This window comes from Rhopalosiphum maidis, chromosome 1, assembly GCF_003676215.2.
Source record: "Rhopalosiphum maidis isolate BTI-1 chromosome 1, ASM367621v3, whole genome shotgun sequence".
Classification (NCBI taxonomy): Eukaryota; Metazoa; Arthropoda; class Insecta; order Hemiptera; family Aphididae; genus Rhopalosiphum; species Rhopalosiphum maidis.
The window spans coordinates 12,202,932-12,224,962 of NC_040877.1; the positions used below are offsets into that span (position 1 = coordinate 12,202,932).

Below are 22,031 nucleotides of genomic sequence, written 5' to 3' on the forward strand. Positions count from 1 at the left end.
GGAAACGATCGAAACGTTTCGATCGTAGCCCTACCGATCTCTACAGCTACAGAAGATCACGTCGTGCCGCGACTTCCGCAAACGGTTTCGTTCGATGTCAAATATTTCGAGTCGTCTCGGCCGCACGCACTGTCATTACGGCGCATTGGTGTAAATAAAAAAAAAAAAGCAAAACATAAATTACAGGTGAATATATTATTACAGGTAACACAGGTACCGCGGCGGTGAGGCACCTCAATAATACAGGTGAGGCGAAACACAATTGCCACACTGCCGCCGCCGCCGCAGCAGCAGCAGCAGCAGTGACTCTGCTTACAGTTCAATTGTTTTTTTTTTTTTTTTTAATTTTTATAATAATAATTGTTTTTTTTTCAAATATTTTAAATAATTTTGTCATCGAAAAATGAACACATCAGTTTGCTTACTACTGCGGTATCGACGGCACCCACCCACTACGTTCCCGTGCACATTGTATTACCTTATCCGTTAAGTGTGAGTCGGGGTTCTGGTTTTTGTTTACTGTTATCTGCAACTATCTGTCCCAAAAGTCCTTTGGGTTTCAATACTCAGCACTGCCAGCAATTTGCTGAGTCGCTTGAAATCTGCTGTGTGTCTGTGTGTTATTTATTATTAATTTTTTTTTTTAATGTCAGTTTAACTGTGCAATGGTGTTTGGTGTCATACAACATATGGACATCTCTGCTATAGTTATGTGATGAAGATTCTGTGAATACTTGCACATCAAATACATATCACAACATACACTTATAGGACAGTCAAAGGTTGGTGATATTTAAATATTCTCTTTACTTAAACTATTGATTAACCTAGTTATACTAAATGTAAAGTATAATTGAATTACACTCTGACTAATTATTTAATCCAATTTTTCTATATTGTTACCGAGTCTGCCGCGTAAAAATCTTACCTACAGTTTGTGTTTAAATTGAGTGTGACATTATTGTATTATAATGTTTGGGCATACAGCCGAATATTTAGTTTTTATCTTTCAACATTTTATAATTCAAGTATTTTTAGACCTGCAATTATAAAGGTACTGATAATCTTTTGACCGTTATTACTAAATTATTTTTTTATTGCTCAATAAATCTAAAATTGATAACATTATTGCTCTATTCAATCTTTTTAAACAAGACTTTGTCATGCAGTTTATATCTTTCAAATTATCAAAAAATTTTATTTAAACTATTTTCGAGAGTTTTGTATTTCTTATTTTAATAATAATTTATGTGGGTGTAAGAATTTAGGAGTAAAATGATGATTACAATTTATCAATTTAATTATTAAAATTCTTATTTTATATGATGAGATAAAAATATTTTAATAAATATTCATAGGTGATACCTAATAGTAACTAAAAACAAATTTAACGACAAATTAATAATCCACAAAATAAAATTATAAACATTTTTATTTAGACAATTTTTAAGTAAAAGTAATAACTTTTTTTTAGTGATTAACTACATGTTGACAAGATAACTTTTTTCTTGTAAAATATAAGTATAGTTATTATCATTAGCTTAATTTTTGTATATTTTAATTTTGGTAAGGTTCCAAAATCAAATAATTTTATAAATTTTAGTGTAATGTGTATTATCGTTAAATGCTAACAAATAATAATACTATTATTATATTATTTCTGTTTACCTGTATTTTTTTAGTTTTTCCATTATAAAAATAACTAGTTATTGACAAATAGTATGTCCCATTGATTAAAATGTTTAAATGATAATAATAAGCAAATAATGTAAATGTAAAACAGTACCTATTGAAATAATATATAATTCACTGGCATGTATATTTTTGGAAAATTTTATCAACATTTTGTAATTTGATTGAAGTTTAAAATATTATGAATAAAAAATATTTATCTCATTTAAATCTTTGAAATTATAAAATTATCACACAACAATATATTATAAATTGCTTTATTTACACTTAAAAAAATAATAATAATTTAAATTTTTATTTAATTTGAAAAATAGTATTTTAAAAGGTATAAGTAAAATAATTATTTTTCTTTTAACTATGTAAAGGTAAACATATATATTTTAATTTTAATTTTAAGGATTAAATTATTCGTCTTTTTTTTATCTAATAAAACTAAAAGTGGCGATGTAGAAATGTTATATTTCTAATGTATCAATTAATAATACAATAAGAACTTTAAAAAACAATTTTGATTTGAATTTCTCCGAGCATTAAAATATAACAATATTTTAATTTTCACATTTTAGAGAGTATACATTTTTTTAACATTCCAAGTAGACTTAACGAAAAATTGAAGTCTGATTTTAAAGTTCTTATTGTTTCTCAATAGATTAATTGATAGGTACATTGTAAATAAATCACGTCTAGATTCTTGTGTTGCTATAGGTATATGGTTAACAAAGATAGACAATTAACCGCTTCTAAATCCTCTTAAAACGGAAACCTGTAAAAAACCTATTTCTAGGAAACCCACCACCAAAATTGAAATTTTTGTTGGTTTCAAATTCCAAAAATCCTAAATGATTTTACAAGTTAAACGCCATTGTATATTATATTTATGATTTATTTACATTATATAGTATATAGTATAGACCTTTTCGTTAATCCGTAATTTACATCAATTTTCGTGGTATTTACGAAATTCTCTTTACATTCATACTCTACTCAGTATTAGGTAGGTATAGATAGGTACACGTATCATGTATTATTCTATATAACTAATAACTACCTAACCTATCTACAATCATGAACTTAATAGTTTTATTATGAAAAATGTTATATTTTTATATTTGAAAAATATAATAATATTATTAAGTTTTCGTCTACATCTTTATTATTGATATGGTTTGGCTAATAATTTGTCGAGTATTACTATATATTGCAGTATAATATGTTTATTATTACTGGTTTAACATAAGTAATAGTATAAAGTTGGATCATTTAACAATTTAACATTCATTTTTCTTAATTCTTAATACGTTTTAGACTGTACCGACCTCATTATTTTGTATGTTATCTCGATGAAGTTTTTTCTCATAATATACTTGAATTAAAAACAAAAAGTAGAACGATTTGTGAATTATTCATAATGCGTGGATCATGAAATTACCCTATACAATATTAAGGAATATTATAATTTACAACAGTCTATAATACATAATACAATCTGATAATTATTGTAGTGTATTTTTTTTTAAATACTTAAAAGTTCGTTTCGGAAAAAAATATTTTGATTCTCTTATAACACGAAACTGCGTAGGTACCTATTTCAAACAATATTTAATTAGTTTTTTTCGCTTTGCATACTTAACAACGACAAAAGAAACTAAACCTACACTGTACGCGACTTGATGATAATATTCAACAACAGAATATAAATTATGACGAAAAAATCCAAGTCAATCTCAACGACCTTCGACGGCGTTAACCTGAAAACGAGGAAACTACACAATACACATTTGACATGCATCTTAGTTTTATTTTTTTTACCATGACCAGTTCTTAAATAGTCTATTATTATAGTACGTAATTAAACACGTTCGTTTAATATATTTATCAATTCGCAAACCAAGGAAGTGTAAATACGCATTACTGATGTTCTTTATTCATTCCAGAAACAGTAAACACATTATTGTTACGAATTACTGCGCTATTGATATGAGAAATGTTTAAAACTTGAGTATTGTTAAATGAGAAGGAGTGTGTTTATGTTATAGAATATTATTATTGATCCTTATTAATATCGACGAAATTACTATATTTATATATAAATTATCTTTAGTAAGAAATGTAACTTAAAATCACAGTCTTTTTGTGCGTTGAAACTTGTTAATAACTGTTAAGTTAATTAGACGTTTAATCATGGTAAATATTATATTTTATTACATTAATTTTATATAATAAGATTACCTATTAAAATTACTATTTCTATCGGTTTTACAGAATTGTGTTATTGGTATAATTATTAATAATTGTTTTATTTTGACCATATGGTATTTTTTCTATTGCTAAATAAAAAATTATCGACATCTGGCTGTTGTCAGACGAATAATTAAAATGACGAGTACAACACTACAGAATATCATGTTCCTAAATGTTATTTAGAAACCTGCAGTTTATAATTATATATACATTTTACTAATTATCTGCTAGTGTTCATAACCGTAGTATGTTAATTCAATTTTTAAATTAAATGATTTGATAATTGGCTTAGGTTTATTTACTCGGTATTAAATATTAATTCACTTTGAGATAATAGAGTACTGTAGATTGTAAATTTATTGAATCCTCATCGGTCTCCTCGAATAATTTAAGCTTATAACAATATATCTTAAGTAAAATTAAATTTAAAAAAAATGTATAATTTTAATGCTAAATTAAATCCAAAAAACTGTTTTCCAAGGTGATAGCCTTTACATATTTTAATGATGATAAAAATGTTTATGTCACACGCCTACGAAATACATATAACGTTTGTGTTTTCCATTTAATACATATTTATTCGCGGTAATACGCATTTTATATTTTTATATTTATATAGGTAAACCGATATTTCATGCGTTAATTATACATATATAATAGATTCATAATAAAACCACACGTTTTATGTTCGTTAGACCGTATCTCAATGAAGCAACTACCACCACCAATTGCTTCATATTGTGTAGGTATGTTTTTAGGCTAACGGTGGTTTTGCGTGTTAACCGGGGCCATTGCGGCTAGAGAGAACAATAATAACGTGTACTATATAATATAATTGTGCTACTGGGACGAGACTGAAACTGAAAAAGTTACACTTTGTAACTATACTAATCTTCATCACACTTTAAAGAGTACACAAATGATGGGATTAATGGTTCATGACAATAGAGAAGCTATTTAATATTGTTTTGAGCCTGTCATGTGCGTTGGTTGTTTCCGTCTCCCCATATATTAAATATTATTAATATCATGTTGTATATTTTATTTAAGTGTTATAGACCTTCATATTTTGTTTTCCATGTCTTGTATTCTTCTAAAACTCGTAATAAATAACGTATAACATACTAACACTCGTAACTAAAGCCAGACGGATCCACGTATCTATATAAAAATATAAGTGCCATCTGGCCGGAACACTTACTCGTTTTATCCGGGAAAACATAAATTTCGGCTCCAATCTCTCACGCGTATTTTAATGTATCCTCCCCCACAAAAAAAAAATTACACATATTCATGTGTGTGGATCCAGGAAAATATGCTCAATAGCATAATGTAATGATTGTCCTTGTTAAAAAAAAGTATTATGAATAGCTACTATAGTTGTTGTCGCTGCAATATATTGTGTAAGGTCGTTCCTTTATACATATTATATGCTTTGATAATATTCATATTTTCATTATACCGCAAAATAATAGTAATTTCTTCTATTCTTTGTTAATAATTAAAACCATACATACCTATTCGGAAATTTATGTCCGATTCGCCTATTCATGATATCAACTTGGTTTTGTTGTTATAATAATATTTAGTCGTCTTTCAAGTATTATAGATATATGTCATTTTATGTGCGGTGGGAGGGGAAGACATTCAAATTCCTATTGTTGATTTTGATATTTATATTTTATAGTCTTCTCTGATAAAATAATATTAAATGTAATAAAACGCAATCACTGTCAGTAAATGGGTATCGCATTAAATATAATAGTGCGAATAATTTTACTCTGACGTATCTTATAGGTATTTAATACTTGTGCATTATTCTATGATTTTGTATACGGTTCATAAATTATAATAATATATTGTCTTTCTTAAAAGATCATAATATATGTATTTTGTATTATTATTTAAATTAACTCGTGACAATATTGGCCATTGAGGTGATAGATAATAAAACAATGCTTATATATTAATAATGAGTAATGATCGCTTTTTTGGTGGACATTTTGTGTATGGATATATATGTCTTAGGAAAACTCACTATCGTTCTCATAATACTATATAATATTGTAAATTAAAAAATTAACAGTGAATACTTTTGTGTTGCATTTAATAGTGTTTTTGTTTACGATTTTTAATTTTATATGCCACATCTGAGTTTATAGTCTGACATTCTTTAACGTTTAAAAGATGCTTATTGCCTATTTATTTTTTATTTAATTCAAAATATTATTGTTTCGTTTTATCAAAATTACTGCAAGATAAATAATAATGATGAATTTGTATTATATTAAGTGTAGTTCCTTTTCTGAAAAAAAAATACAACCCACATAATCATTCAATCTTGTTTGTAATAAATTGTAATAATTGTATATAATTAAAAATAAAGTATACATTTTTATTAATATCATACCATATTTATTTTTTGTAACAATATTATATTAATATGATACAAAATTATCAGAATTTTTTTTTTTTGTTCAACTGTATAATATTAATAATATCAGTACTTATAAACTGAATAAAACTTATTATTCTACAGGAATTATCAATTATTATTCTCACACTGGCAATTAAACATAATAATATATGATTATGTAAGTTAATAAAATCTTTCTTTTATACTTAATAAAGTTATAAATAATAATAAAAAATGTAATCATAATTTATTTTGTATTCTTTGAAGTATGTATTATTTAATATTTATATTCATTTTTCCCGGTAATTTTATGTAAATGTTAAATTCATAAAGCTTAACCACGCTCATCCATATTTTACTTTTTTAATGATTTGAAAGTATCAAATTATTAAATTAATACTAATCTAACAATATAATTATTTTTGATTAATTATTTGTAAAGAAGGTAGTTATAAATCCATTTCAAGTTAAATCTAACTATAAAAAAATGATATGTCGTTTTGATTGACTAGATTCTTAAATTGGCGTGTGTTAACTCAAGTCGATAAATAGTTAGTAGATAAATCGCGTTTCTAGTCCTTTGACTAAATGGGTTTCAGATAAAACAAAAGAAACGGAAACGCGACTAACAACCCTCTGCATGCTAAGAAACACTCGTTTCCTGATCGGAAACGGTAGCGGGGAACGTGCCGTATCTAAACGCACACGTTGTTTTGAGCGACGCAGCTGCAAAAGAGGGAGTATATTTTATACTTAGGGCATCGTAGTTTTCTCTTGTTTTTTTTGCCCTTAGCTTTGCCGTATGTATGTTTAATATAATAACATAATATATATGATATATACGTAACGACAAACGCGTGTGCTGCGATACACAATACGGCATGTTCCGCTTTATTGACGGGTATACATCTGTATATAGGTACCTACTTACATCTGTCTGCCGGGACACGTGCCTATCACCTTTCCGAAGAAAAAAAGTACAACCCCCTCATTGGAGCCTTACCACACCTATCTGTAACCATGTATATATAAGGGTGTGGGTGTTCATCCGGATGTTAGTGTGTGCCGATTTATCCTACGCGAATGAGTTCAGTCCATTTTATACAGCTCAATATATCATAATATTATAATATTGTGAATCATCTTGTGCGACGTAGGCGAACTGATCGCGAAGGTTGTCTGCAAAAGCATCATGACTATGATGGTACGATCGCAGGTATTGGAAAACAATAATGTTATTTATGTATAATAAATGTATGGTGTACATTTGGAATTCTCTTATATGAATTACACGCATTAATGACGTTGTGACGAAGCTATTATTACTAATATTACTTTATATAATTAATGATGAAATGCCATGTTATCATGGTGAACATTGTAAATGCATTGTCTTAATCACAATTAGTTTTTAATATATTTGTATAAATGTCGATATAATGGTATTACATTGTCCGTTGTCGTATGTGTGTTTGTAGGTTTTGGCTAGGATGATGGCGCCCAAAATACAAGAAGATGAACATATCGTCAATAACAATAACAAATGTGATTCTCCAGCGTTCAAACTCAACATAGAAGATACGGCCGTACATGGTGGGAACACAGACTCGAATTCTACGAATAATAGGTGTGTTGAACTGTGTGAAATACTGAAATATATCAAAACGATATTTTATTTTTACTTTTGTTTTTTTGGTACAGCCAGTTTTCGAGCATGTCAGATGAAGAGAGTTACGAGTGTTACGGTGAAAATGACATGGAGAATTCTTCACCTGTTAATAACGTGATCTCAAAGTTTGTTTATTCCTTATAACACGGCGTTAGTAAATATATTATCATGATTTTTTTGTTTGTTTCAGTGGTGTCGAAAATCCAGTCACTAACACGTTGGGACTAAAAAGAAATACGTGGCTCAGGACAAGTTTGAGGAGGACCACAAACGGGCATAGGTATAATAAAATAATAGTTAAACTTAAACTACTGTAGTCATAGCTTGTTTACGTCACATGTACAATATATATGTATAATATATTCAATGTTAATCGTCTATTTTTTTTAAAAAATTTTTTAGTGCTGAAATACTGCCAAACCGTAAATGGGGTTCGATGAGACATTCGTAAGTACTTAATACTGCTTTAGAACTTATTATATATCTATACAATATAATATACTGTATTTTACCGTTAAGGCAGTTAATCACTTACGCACGTACTGAAACTTTTAATGATTAAAATCGATACAAATGGTAATTTTTACAGACTGAAACGTTCGTGACTGTATTTCCATTTTATAAGTTTTAAAAAAATCGTGTTACAAATATTATTTCTTTGTATTATAGTCGTGTATCATTATATTTTCGTGTTAGGTACAAATTACAAACCTAATAATATTACTGTAGTGTTTTTTCTTTTTATTTAAAATGGCTTAGTTTTTAGACACTATGCATTTCTATTTGTTTATTTGTCGATTTGAAGATCAAGTTTAAGTAATTTAATACTTATTAATAACTATTTTAACTAAATCTGCGTCATCGTGGCTGCAGATAGGTAAAGGTATAGGTTACTAATTATATGAGAGAAAGGTGAGAGTGGTGTTAAATAATTATATATATACATAGTAGTATACTAGCATGAATAGTATATGACCTCAACGGGTTCAATGATGAAAATCCATCACCTGGTCCTTATTCGGTACAAACTATTTGTATAATCGCGTGTAGGTTTGTCGTTTGACACAAAATAACTACTACTGTCTATAAATGTATATTTAACCTATGGTGTATTCGAAATCGTATTAAGGTGGCACCAGTGATAGCTTATTATAATATGATTTGTCCAGAGATGGCTTCGCGTCATATTATTCCCGTGGTTGTGTATGTATTGTCAGTGCGAACGTTTCTGATTTGTTACGTTTACCCGACGCCCTTAATTTGATTATGTGAAGATTCCTACTACTTACGTATTATATAATATAAATATTTGTCAGAAAAACGTTAGTCATTTGTATTTGTCGAAATAATCGGTTTATATGTGTAATATGACATTGACTATACTTACGGGAGTTGAGTAGAAATTATGTTTTTAGCGATTTATGAATATTTTTGCGGTGTTTAATTTTGTCATAAGTAAAAATAATATAATAACAGATTTTATATATTTCTTTTTAAAGAACATTGTCAATTAATTTGCGCGTTGGTATAACGTTTTTAGCGCATATTTCCGTGTAAAATTAAAATATGTAAAACACTACATAAAATAAATACGACGAATATTTTTACTTTTCGAATTAGTTCCATGCACTGTTCTCTTTCTTTTTAAAACACGTGATCGAACAAACGTTATTCGATTTGTGTGTGTGTGTGTGTGTATTCTCTTGTCGTCATAGTTACATTCACACACAAAAGATCGAGACAATACTATAGTGATTAATATTTACGTGTATTACGTAATAATTTCCTCTCTAGAGCTTATAATTCTCTGGCTACAATGTTATTACGCGTGTCTTCAATGCGTGCACATCAGCGGCACGATTTGCGTTGGCGACGTTAACATATTTTTTATATACACCCGAATTTCATAAAATTATATCTCGATAAAACCGAGTTCGTATATACATATATAATTATCGTACGTTTACAAATTGTTTGCTCCTATATAGTCGTATACATAAAATGTTTTAGAAATTTATATATAAAGAAGATATACACCACTTACTAATCTACTAATACCACTATACTACATAATATATTTATTGTACTTTATACAATTGAAGAAGCACTGCAAAAACTTTAATGTATTCGAACATAGTGTTTATAACTTGTATTAGTAGATGAGATTTTATTGAAATTCACTTGTCCGTCCTACGAAAGAGGATGATATTTTATATATACTGTGTACACTGTACACACACCCAACCTGAATTGGCTGCATTTGTGGGCGTATTTGGCGAAAGTAAACGTGGTTTTGCGGGCGTGTCGATTGTTTATTTTTACACAGATAAAACAACAGTTCTATACATACAGCACAAACATTTTTTCATGTTCCAAACGATTATTATATTATATTTAAAAAACTAAAATTGGAAATACCTAATATTTTTTTTTATTTGTTGCACCATTTGAACACATAGTAAAAAAATAGGTTACATATTATTATTGTGTATAGATATCCTATTATATGGTCAAAATTTGTGTACCTACATAAGTACATTAAGCTGTTAGGCTTTTTCCCTTTAATTTTATCTGGTCGGTACTTTTTGCACCGTCGAACTGTCGAAGTATAGTTCACCGTTCACGCCAAATACTTATGTGCCCTTGAGTTCAGCTAATCCGAGTCGGTTATACACCGTGACTGGAATTCTCTATCTATATTATAATATAATATGATATTTATATAAACGTATATGTATATATTAGATAGGTAGGCACCAGCCTACCATATAACCATATATATATAATATATGTAGTACTGACTGTATAATAATACAATTTGATATTTTTCGCGGTTATGCGCATGTGTATACGTCGTCATCATTATATTCGAGTGTGCTTAGTATAATAATAATATTATCCGTCGAGCGTTATGAGTATGACCTAGTGGTACATTGAAAAAAAATGAAAGGCGAAACGCAACGATAGGAAGGAATGCTGAGGGGCCGTTCTCTGTTTTTATCCACTGTATATAATATAACCCGCCTTGTGAGACCGGTAGTGGTAGCCGTATAGTTACCGTCTACGTGGTATAAACGTCTAGTATGTTATTACCTATACCTACACCACCACTGCGTGTTCGGCAGACATACACACAGTTTACGTACATAACACCCCTTCTTGTTGAGCACACGCACACACACGTGACTTGTGTATATAATAATAGTATATAGTACGATTTTGTAGTGTTTGTGTGTGTGTGTGTGTGTGTGTGTTCACGTGAGTTCGTGATTTCACCTATGTATAGTTATAGTGCGACGGTCGACGAGTTTGATCACTTCTCTCTGGCGACGCGGTCGTGTGTTGCTTGAGATAAGAGTGCGTCTTTATCGTATGTGCTAGTGATTTATATATATTTATTATCTTCGTAAAAATGTCATGACTCACAATCAATGCTTTACCAGTGTAGTATATTGCATATAGACGAGATATGAAACAGGAATATAATCGGTCTTCATGGAGAAGGTATGTAATGGTCATCATGTCGTATTTACTTACTACGTTTCCTTTGGTTCTTACAACTGTAATTATTATTATCTAGATACGTCCAACAAAGCTCATTTTATTTTTGGTATTGATTTAAAAATCAAAAAGAATGTTTTTTTTCATCACATGTGTGTTTGTCCGTCTCTATAATAATACTATCATAATAAAATTATAAATATTATTGGTATAGACTATACCGTAAAGTAGCCATCATCGTCTTTCCATATGGTGAATTTTATTGTCACCTATCGCGTTGTTTGCGTTTACATAAATTCCGGTTCAGAATTGCGGAAAAATTGCGAAATTAGCCCACGACCAGCGTTATTGTTATAGTTTAATCGTAGTCAAGATATTTCGTGTCTAATGTGCTAAGAAATAGCAGTGAGGGAATATATTATGCTGTATTATAGCAGTTTAATAATAACGGTGTTTAGGAGTTATTAGTTTGTCTTGTGACAATGGAAACAATCTTAGAATGTTATACAAAAAATTAGTTTCTGTAATGAATATACTTTTTAGTCAATACAATCATATTGCACTGATAGTTCACCTTTTTATTCTAAAGATAAATCGTATGAGTTAAAAGACTTTCGGATGTATACTGAATTTTTGGGTATATAGTGTACTGTATACGTGTTCTGTATACTTATCGTACGGACAACGACCTCGTTACAATGATTTTTTAAGAATAATTTCCCGAATACTAGGAAAATGTAATTATCATCGTGTACGAGTGTAGTGAAAACCTTGTTTTTCTTTTTGTTTAGTTTTCCGGTAAGTTTCACTGTATATATTTCTGTTCAAAAATAGAAGGAGTGAGTAAAAAAATTATAAATTTATGTTTTATACGTTGTCTTTGGAAGCGTATATACATTTAGATAGTTATTGAGTATTGGTAAATGTTAGTTGTGAAATAATACATATACATTTTAGAACAATTATGTCGAATAATATAGTTGTTTGCAATTAAATTAAGAATTAATGGAAAATTAGATTACATTTAATTATATGTTTATCACTAATTACTAATTAGTTAATCTCTCTCCTCGTACATATATTATTTATTAGATATTACTTGTATTTTATAGTCTTGTTTTGATTTACAATTATTCAATTATCACTTATATTAAACGGGATAATATTTATTTTAAAATAATTATTTGATTCACTAAAATTTTGGGAAAGTTCACAAATTTTTTAGTGGAAAATTTACAATTAAGGCGAAATAAAACGACATAGGTATATAAAACATCTTATATCGTGTTAATGTGATCATAACTACTATAGTTACCGATCGTAATCGGAGTAAATTCGTCTATGTATGTAGAAAGAATGCATTTATTTTATTATCTTTTTTCTGGATATTTGATAACGAAGCTTGTTATAATATTTAATAGACGCGTAATGCGTGTGTGGTGTTAAGAATAGTACTTATAGTAAGTAATGTTTATAGAAAGTAGCTTTCCATACCAGCTGCATAGCCATCGTCGTTAATGCTGCCTTAGCTATTATTACTATTTTAATGAATAAGATATTTTGGAGAAAAACGCGTTATGGTCTTTTAAAAATGCATATTAAGCGGAGTTTACCGACCGCTTTTCCTTTTTAATTTTTTTTTATTATCATTATTATTGTATAATATTTGAGTATGATTATTAAATGATAATACGTTTGTGTTTTGTTTCACGTAGATCGGCCAAAAGGATCGGTTCAAATGCACTCGCCAGGTAAAATATTTAACGGCGTTTATTATTATTGTTGCATAGTTTCTACACGTTATTAGATAATAATATCATTGTTGTTGTGTTTCAGTGATCTTTATCGGAGTTCAAGTTTCAATTCGTCCGGCCGCAGTTCCATTTGCGATACGCCCGACGATGTGTATTCTGACACATCCATCGAAGAAGACGTTCTCGACCTCAACAATAAGGTAAGACTATAACATAGATGCCATTGTGTAATCATTATTATTATACCCCACCGCCATTACTAAGACCTATCATTATTATTTCTATATTCGTATTTTATACGTGATAAGTTCCATCACGACTAAACAGCATTCCTGTGCGCGCTACTGCCGTATAAATAATTTCCTTTGCTGTCCGCAGGAAACGTGTGTACTATATAATACTAGATGTTATTCGCGTGTTCTGAATATTCGACAGGTATATTGTCAATTAGAGTTATTTTTAAATTCGATTAAGCTAGGTGAACGAAATTGATGATCGTTAACTGCGTATTACGGAATCAAACAATAGTAGTTGGTTAAAAATCAATACAATATTTTAATTCAATATTACAATTTATTATGTTTATTGAGTGGAGCATCAATTATTTGCATGTTTACTCGAGTAATCCGAGTCTGGAATCTATTTAGATAAAAATAAGTCTTAGTTTTCAGAAATGTATTTTGATTTAATCTCAAATTGGTTTTATTTGTATTTTTTACTCAATACTCATTTTATACGTATTAATCATGGATGTCTGCAAGTTGGTTACAGATCATTTACCTGAATTCTTTATTTTGCTGTAGTTTAAATACTGTTGTATAATTAATAATTATTCAAGTAATAAAAATTAATATTAAAATTTTATATATTTTTTTTTAATTTAGTAAATGTGATTATTTTTGGCATAACATTTCCGTTAGTGAATATATTTTTCGTTGAATATTAATGTATTTATTATTTTTTTTTATTTAATCTTAAGTTCTTCTGAATTGTTTTTGTGTATCATGCATTTTCGTCTATCGTTCCACAGCTGTCGTCATATTTTTGGTCGTGCAGCATCGTCCTCGCGACTAATCGTCGGATTTCTATTGGTTGTAACTATACATCGTAAACGGATGTGTGTCGTGTACCTACACTCACGCAGTAATAATTGAAGTTCTAATTTGTAGAAGTGGTATACCGGGCGATTCTTTTATTGGGCAACACTCATTATTTCAAAATTTATAAATGTTTTTAAAAAAATTATTTTTATATGATTGTTTTATGACAACATTTTTTTTATTACATATTCTGAAACAAAATATATTTTCGGTGTATTTCGATGTATAAAAATCTAAATTCCAACAATCAGTTTATGAGTTATAAGTATTTAAAATTTATGTAAGCAAAAATGCGGAATGGTAGACCAACATTTTGTGGGTATTCCTGTGCTTTTTCATTCCGCTCACTAAACTTTAAATACTTATAAGTTATAACTCATAATTTACTTGTCAGAATTTCAATTTTAATTTAACGAAATACTCCGAAAAATATTCTGCTTCGGAATATAAAATTAAAAATGTGTTGTCAGCAAAAAAATTAAATCTTAAAAAAATTAAAACGATGAAAAATATTAAGTTATATTTAAAAAAAAATATTTATTTCGGTTGGAAATTATGTAAAGGATGTTTTTTTCAAAAAATATCAATAGATTTTTATATAACGAGTGTTGTTTGATAAAAGAATCACCCAGTATAGTGGTGTATTCAACAAGTGACAACAGTTTGTGATAGGACGTTTTAGAGTCAAACTCAACTGTATATAAGTATAAAGTAACCACATGTGTATATTGGGTAGGGGACCAACGTGGCGACGGCACTCGATAAAAGCCCATCATCGTTGTCGTCGTTTAACGAATGTATAATTGTACTTAATGTTATAGTATAGAGTAGTGTACTACAATACTATAAGTGTATATATGTATGTATAGTTATTATACTAGGTTTTTTTTAAATAATAATCGTTCAGTCTGCGCGCAGATCCCGATATTGTTATCTGTGTGTGTCAGTGTCGTACATAATGTATAATTATAGTCGTCGGTGAGGAAACATTTTCGCGTATGCTCTTATTTTTTTTTCACTTTATTATCGTTGGGTAAATCGTGTCGAAATATATATCGATAATAACACCGTTGCAGGAGGCCTGTGTGTGGTACAGCATATTTTATCGTCTGTTTACAACGCTCTTATTATTCCGTCCATTGAAGCGTATATACGTCGCCGAACGTGGGCAGCTACTTAAAATATACGAATCGAGAAAAAATAGTCGACTTTTGGGAAAAAAAATTTCTGTCACCGAGCCAAAATAAGTCATCGTTGATATTATTATTAGAGTACACATCATATTCTCTCGGCGCAGTGCGATCAAAGTTCAGTAAAAAACGCATAATATCTCGACGAACGCTCCAATAGTAGTCCACACACCACACACAAACATGCTCGCGTTCGATAATATAGTTAATTGATGCTGTCGTTATCAATATTCAGATAAGCGCAATGGCTTCTCTTCTGAAAATCGGCCAAAAGGCCGTCGGTAGTTGTAACACACCGTAGTATCGTACTTACTCTCGTACAGTCACATTCTTTAAAAGTTATGTTGTTAATCATGTCGTCGTCGTCATCGTCGCCCAAGAAGAATAAGGCAGACATTTTGGAAAACTGCTGCTCCGAGCTTGAGTTCGACATGTGGGATGGACAGTTTGAATTTGTTGGCAACGCTTATGAAGCGAGTCCCATCGAAGACGACGTGTTGAAATTGCCTAAAATTTCACGAAATTCTAATGTTTTTGACGTGCAAAAAGTAATTTTGTCGCATCATTAGTTTATGACTATTTTTTTAAATTTGTTTTTCTATACCTACCTACATTTATACTTATCTCTCGCGTGCAGTATTTGGGTATACATTATAGTTATTTGTATATGATATATAATTTATGTATATTTCCATACCGGTGCGCCTTTGTTTTACCTTTGTAATATATTAAAATACTCGCGTGCATATGCAACGTGTTGTATTTAAAATAATTACTATAATAATTACACCAACCGACGTCGTTTAAAATATAATGTGTTTGTATGTGTGTGTGTGCAGGTACAAGTGTTACAAAAACAGATGAATTCTCTGACCGACAATCAACACTTGACGGACGAACGGTACGCGCGCACCAAGGAGGAAAACGCCGCTCTCCAAGCCCGCGTCCACATGCTTGAAGAGCAGCTCCGCGACACCGAACTCAGGTGCGAGGAGCGGTTGGCGTCTGAAGAGCGTAGACACAGAGAGCTGGTCACCCGAGTCGATAGGGAAAAACAATTGCATATTGATAATTGTGCCATAAGGTAAATACAATATAATATGTCATTAGTCATTAACTACAAGAAGGTATATTAGCTACTTACATCATGCAGGATTAAACATTTTATTTATAATTGTAAATGTAAATGTATATTAATATATTATAATAATAATATGATAAACTGGTCTCATCGTGGTGTTGGACATTTAGTGTTTGAAGAGTCATCTGTTAATTATGTAACTAAGGTTATTATATAGCCACGTTTCATAAAATCGATTGATAGTAATAATGAATTATCACTAAAGGTATAATATATTGTCATAAAAATCATTATTCTTATTTCTTTTAAAAGTTATTAGTTATTTCTCATTTATGTATAATAATTAATAAGGGATAAGGCCAACTACAAAGTATAACCACGTATATATATATATGTTAATTATATTATGTAATCTATATAATTATTGTATATGATATAATTGAATCTTAATAAATTTAACTATTTAAATATATACTTTTAGAATAATTTATATTCTAATAGTATGAACGAATAATGATGAATTGATGACTTTTAGCAATAATAAACGTCACTGTATGGATTGATGTGACATTATATTAATTTTTCATTTTTAAGCATTAATTTTATCTCAATGATATTTCTTTTTTTAATGATTGTAAAGAATAGATTATTTTGTTAACAAATATTATGCAAAGGGCAAAGGGCTTTAAAAAATAAATTTAATTAACGCTGTATGAGTTACATGTACTTTTTTATATTGAATGCATTTATCGCATAACATAAAATATTTTTTAATGATATGAATCTTTTTTTAGCATTTTTTCTGCATTTAAGCAGTAAATAAATATACTTGTAATATTTATAGTCGTCAATTAAAACTATCTATTTTTAAATGTTTATAGACTTCAAAGTATTGAGTCGGCTAATGAAAATTTACGATTGGAAGCAGAAAAATGTAAGTCCGCGTTAGAGGCGATGCGCACTGAAAAGATTTCGTTGGAACAACGGATTAGCGATCTCAACGTGGGTGCTCAGTCGTTTAAAGATGAAATACGTCTACTGGAAGCTGAACTTAGGAAGTTGAAACAGAGAGAACGGGACAACGAAGAGGTCAGTATAAAATACTGTTCTGCTGTCTCTGTTTATAACAATTAAAACAATAATAATAACAACACCGTATATTGATATAATGAATTTTTCTTATGCGCTGTCTAGCTATATTACTTATATTAAACTTATGACGCATTTATGTTTATAGATTATCGAAGGTCTGACCAAAGAGCTAGAAATATCTCGACTTGAAAAAGAAGCTATGATCACCAAACTGCAATCGCCGTCGCCGTATGTCACTGAGCTTACGGCCCAGTTGGAGTCACTAAAACATCAGAATCGGTGTAAGTGTAACTTATAAGCAGTGGTTTTTAACCAGTGTGTCGTGAGCTTTTGAACGTTTTTTTAGTAATAAGTAATTACAAATAATTAATAGAAATATAATAAAATAAAAATTAATTAATATGAATGTATAATTAAGTATAATTCTGTTTATGCAATTTGATGTAAACAACTTTAAAAAAAAAAGGTCTTCGAAAAAGTTATTTATTGCTAACATGTGCTGTGCATAAAAAAGTTGAAAACTTCTACTATAAAGGTTATAATAATATGTAGTTTACTAGTCATGGACTATGGTGATTTTTTATCGCAAACAATCGATATATCTCAACTTATATAATATAGCATTTAAAGCGAGTTAATTTTTGTTAATTTTAATTTTATTTTATTTTTTCGGCAGCGTTGAAAGATTCATACGATGAGTTGCAAGCGTCCTCCATAGCCAAAGGTATCGAAAGAGGCAGACTGTTGTTGACAGAGTCACCCAGCCTCGCATCTGAACTCGACGGTTTGACTCACGATGACGTAAGTGCGGTATTATACATGCTTAATGATTATTCATGTTTGAAATATATTTCAATCATGAAGTTTGTCTAATAATCTCGCGTATCCGTGCTTACAAATAATATTTTCATAAACCGTAAGAAAAAAAAAAATTCCGGATAACGAATCTAACCCGAATTATGTCAATAAAATTTGTCATATGTAAGTAGAGTAGTACACATAATAGAGCAATAATAAGAGCAAATAATATTTCACACGAGTGCAAATGATAATATATATGATACACCTTAATCTAATACAATTAAAAATATATAGAATGTAGATTTAACAACACACTTGAAGTACTTATATATAATATTGTTTTTTTTTTTGCTCCTTTTCACAGCACAGTCCCTCGTCTTTGCAAATAAACAAGGTAATTTCAATTTGGTTACTAAAATATGTTTTTTTTCAATCAAACTAACAGTGTTTGGCTTTTTTCTTAATTTTTTTTTCTTAACCGCACCCGGTAAATATACCACAACATTTAATTTTATAAAATCAAACATGGAATCGACTAATATTGATTAATAGATATCATTATAATTGTTTTGTTATGCCGAGAGTTCAACAATAGCAGTTGAAAACGATTGAATCGAGTCGCGGTTGTTAACTCTTAATACGAGTAGTCTCAATGTCATTGGTGTCGTCGTCGAGTAGCCGTAGCAATGGGGGAAACACAAACAATAATAATATTGTCATGGTGTCTTCTTACCTTTGCTGTGTCGTATTGCCTGAATGAACGATTACAAGATTTTTATTGTGTTAACGCATATTGTTAGGAATGTCGATTGACGCATACTCAGCGATAAGATTTGGCAAAAAAATCTATGTATTACACCTTTTTTGCATGTAATTTGTAACACTTGACATTTTATTACATTTCGTATGGGCTTTGCATGCGTACTAAAAAATAATAAATAACAATTTACAATTTATTCTTTTATTTTTATTATTATTTATTACTTGGTTGGCAATAAAAGTATTGAATTGTTATTTTTGATGTCGTTTTTTAGTATGTTTTCATCAGTTATAAGTTATTATATAATTTCAATTTTTCCAATATAAATCAATATATATTTTTTTATTTATGAAAGATTCAATTATTATTATACATATACTCGTAGTTAAAAATAAATATAATTTTCACTTGTGTTTAATATAATATTATAACTAATTATGACATAAAATGTAAATTTCCCATAATGGGGACTGGTGTCCCATCATTTCATTGTAATATTTGAAAATTAATTGGTAGCTTTCAATATATAAATTCATAAATATCAAAAATAATAAATAATTATTAAATGAACGAAATGCACGAGTATATCTTAACTATAAAACTGTATGAAATACATAATAATGGTAATAAATTAAATACAATTTTATTAATGTTCAATTTTGAGTTTTATTGATTTTTATATTTTTTAACTTTTGTTCTAGACTAGTATTTTATTTTAGTGTTAATTCAATGTTTTTTTTTTTTATTCTTGTCACCTGAAGATGGCTTAACGCCATTTTAATTTTAATCGGTTACTATAGTAACTGTTTTGGTTGCACGTTGTATATTTTTAATTTCTTATTTACATAATATAATTAAAAATATGGGTTATGTTGTTGATGATTTTAATTGTTTTCAGATGAAAACCGCCTTGAAAGATCAACAAGAGGTGAATGATCAGTTGCGAGCTTATATCGACAATATTCTACTAAACATTGTCGAAAACCATCCTGAATTGTTAGAAGTCAAACAAAATTTATGAAATATTATTATGATTTCATTATAATAACAGATATTCACATATAACACATACACACAATGTTCCTAATACTATTGATTGGTAAAGTTGGAGACTAGTGTCTTTCAATAGACATGTTTATCTCAATTATTGTTGCTGTCATTGTACTTACATATTATATTGCCGCCTTATTTAATGTCTACCAATTTTTACCCATTGCATTTCCAACAAATGTTATCAATTAAACGTGTGTTATATTATATATAATTTGTTGTGTATATAAATAGTTGTAAAATTTTTTGTAAAAAGCAAAATAAAATGAAAAAAATTTAATTATTATCATATTTATATAAGAAATAATGGATAACATTTTTTAAAATTATATTTAATTGTATCCGTCCAGTTATATAGTATTACAATTTATTATTTATATTTACATACATATATGTTGTTTTATTTTTCTCATCCATTTGTATTGTAAACATTTTAAATTTTTAAAAGATAAAATATATAATATTAGGTAGTCTGCCGATATGTTATAGTATTATTATTGTTACTTTATATAATATATTGGAGTGCTAATTAATTTTTATAATTGTTATCTGTTCCAAAGAGACTGTGATGTGGTAACAATATTTAGCTAGTTATTTTTTATAATACTTGAGTCTTGTGCCAGTTCACAATATAAAATATAACAGTATTTTTTTAGTAAAGAAAGCATTTGTTTTTTTTTTATCCTAAAAGTTCCAAATGAATGTAATAAAGAATAATTTTTCACCATTAGTATTAGGCATTAGTTCATTAACATGTATTCTTTAGTACACTAATTAAATTAATTGTTTTACATATTGCTATAAATTATAAGGAATTTCTTGTATAGTATTATTATTTTTTCTACTTTTGAATAGTAAAATTTTCTACATTTTCTACAACTGTGTAAGTAATATATTGAATACTTCAATATTAAACACATTATTCTATTAAATACTATACATTGGATTTATTTCTATGATCTTATATTATATATTTAAATTATTAGAAGTACTTACAAAAAGTCTTATCATTCTACTGATCTTATTAAAGAAAAATATTTTTAGAGAAATTTAGATTAATGAAATATTGTAAATTAAGTTATTGAACATATTTTGATTTGTTTACAAAAAAGTAGCATTGCGAGTAATTCAAACATATTGTATTTATTAGTTATATATATTTTTTTTTATTAAATCAACTACTGTTAGTGGAAATCTGCTAAATAAATTCCATTTAATTTGATCCATTTGATCAACTGTATATTTTAATATTGACAATATTTAACACTTTTGACCAAAGAAAAAAATACAATTGTTTCAAGTTATTCTTTATGACTGAGAATTAAGTTTAATCTAATTTTTGAACGAGTTGTATTTATTTATGGTTTCTAACTTGACTAGATGAATATTAGAAACGTTATAAATAATGTTATATTTAGGGCTCAGATTTCAGTGTATTTGTATTTTTTATTGATTTAACGCAGAATTTCAAGCTTCAAATGGGTTACATGTAACTTGCATGTGTATAATATTCTAAAATTTCCTATACTTTTGGCTATTTTATCAGTGCAATTTAGTTTAGATTAACATAAGTCTGGGATTTTTTTTTTATTATTACTTGACTACCGCTTGATTACACACATCTCTTTTTTACCATAAAATATTTAATATTTATTAGTTAATGTTTCTAATGTATTATCTGAAA

At 28.5% G+C, this 22,031-nt stretch overlaps 1 protein-coding gene across 6 annotated transcripts; it reads left to right on the forward strand.

Annotated features, from left to right (window-relative positions):
• The first annotated feature begins 31 nt into the window (after positions 1–31).
• Positions 32–20,623, forward strand: LOC113550305 (rab11 family-interacting protein 4). Of its 6 annotated transcripts, none has more exons than XM_026952038.1 (14): positions 32–186; positions 654–782; positions 7,828–7,976; positions 8,051–8,143; positions 8,209–8,298; positions 8,421–8,465; positions 13,235–13,270; positions 13,356–13,473; positions 16,403–16,647; positions 17,526–17,733; positions 17,882–18,017; positions 18,413–18,537; positions 18,902–18,931; positions 20,196–20,622. In XM_026952038.1, the coding sequence occupies exons 3-14, from the start codon at positions 7,840–7,842 to the stop codon at positions 20,316–20,318; spliced, it is 1,386 nt and encodes a 461-aa protein (XP_026807839.1). In that variant the 5' UTR covers positions 32–186; positions 654–782; positions 7,828–7,839; the 3' UTR covers positions 20,319–20,622. The 6 variants fall into 6 exon arrangements, with proteins under 6 accessions (XP_026807839.1, XP_026807840.1, XP_026807838.1 ...); XM_026952039.1 differs by lacking the exon at positions 32–186 and adding an exon at positions 228–246; XM_026952037.1 differs by lacking the exon at positions 32–186 and adding an exon at positions 334–492.
• The last annotated feature ends 1,408 nt before the right edge of the window (positions 20,624–22,031 follow it).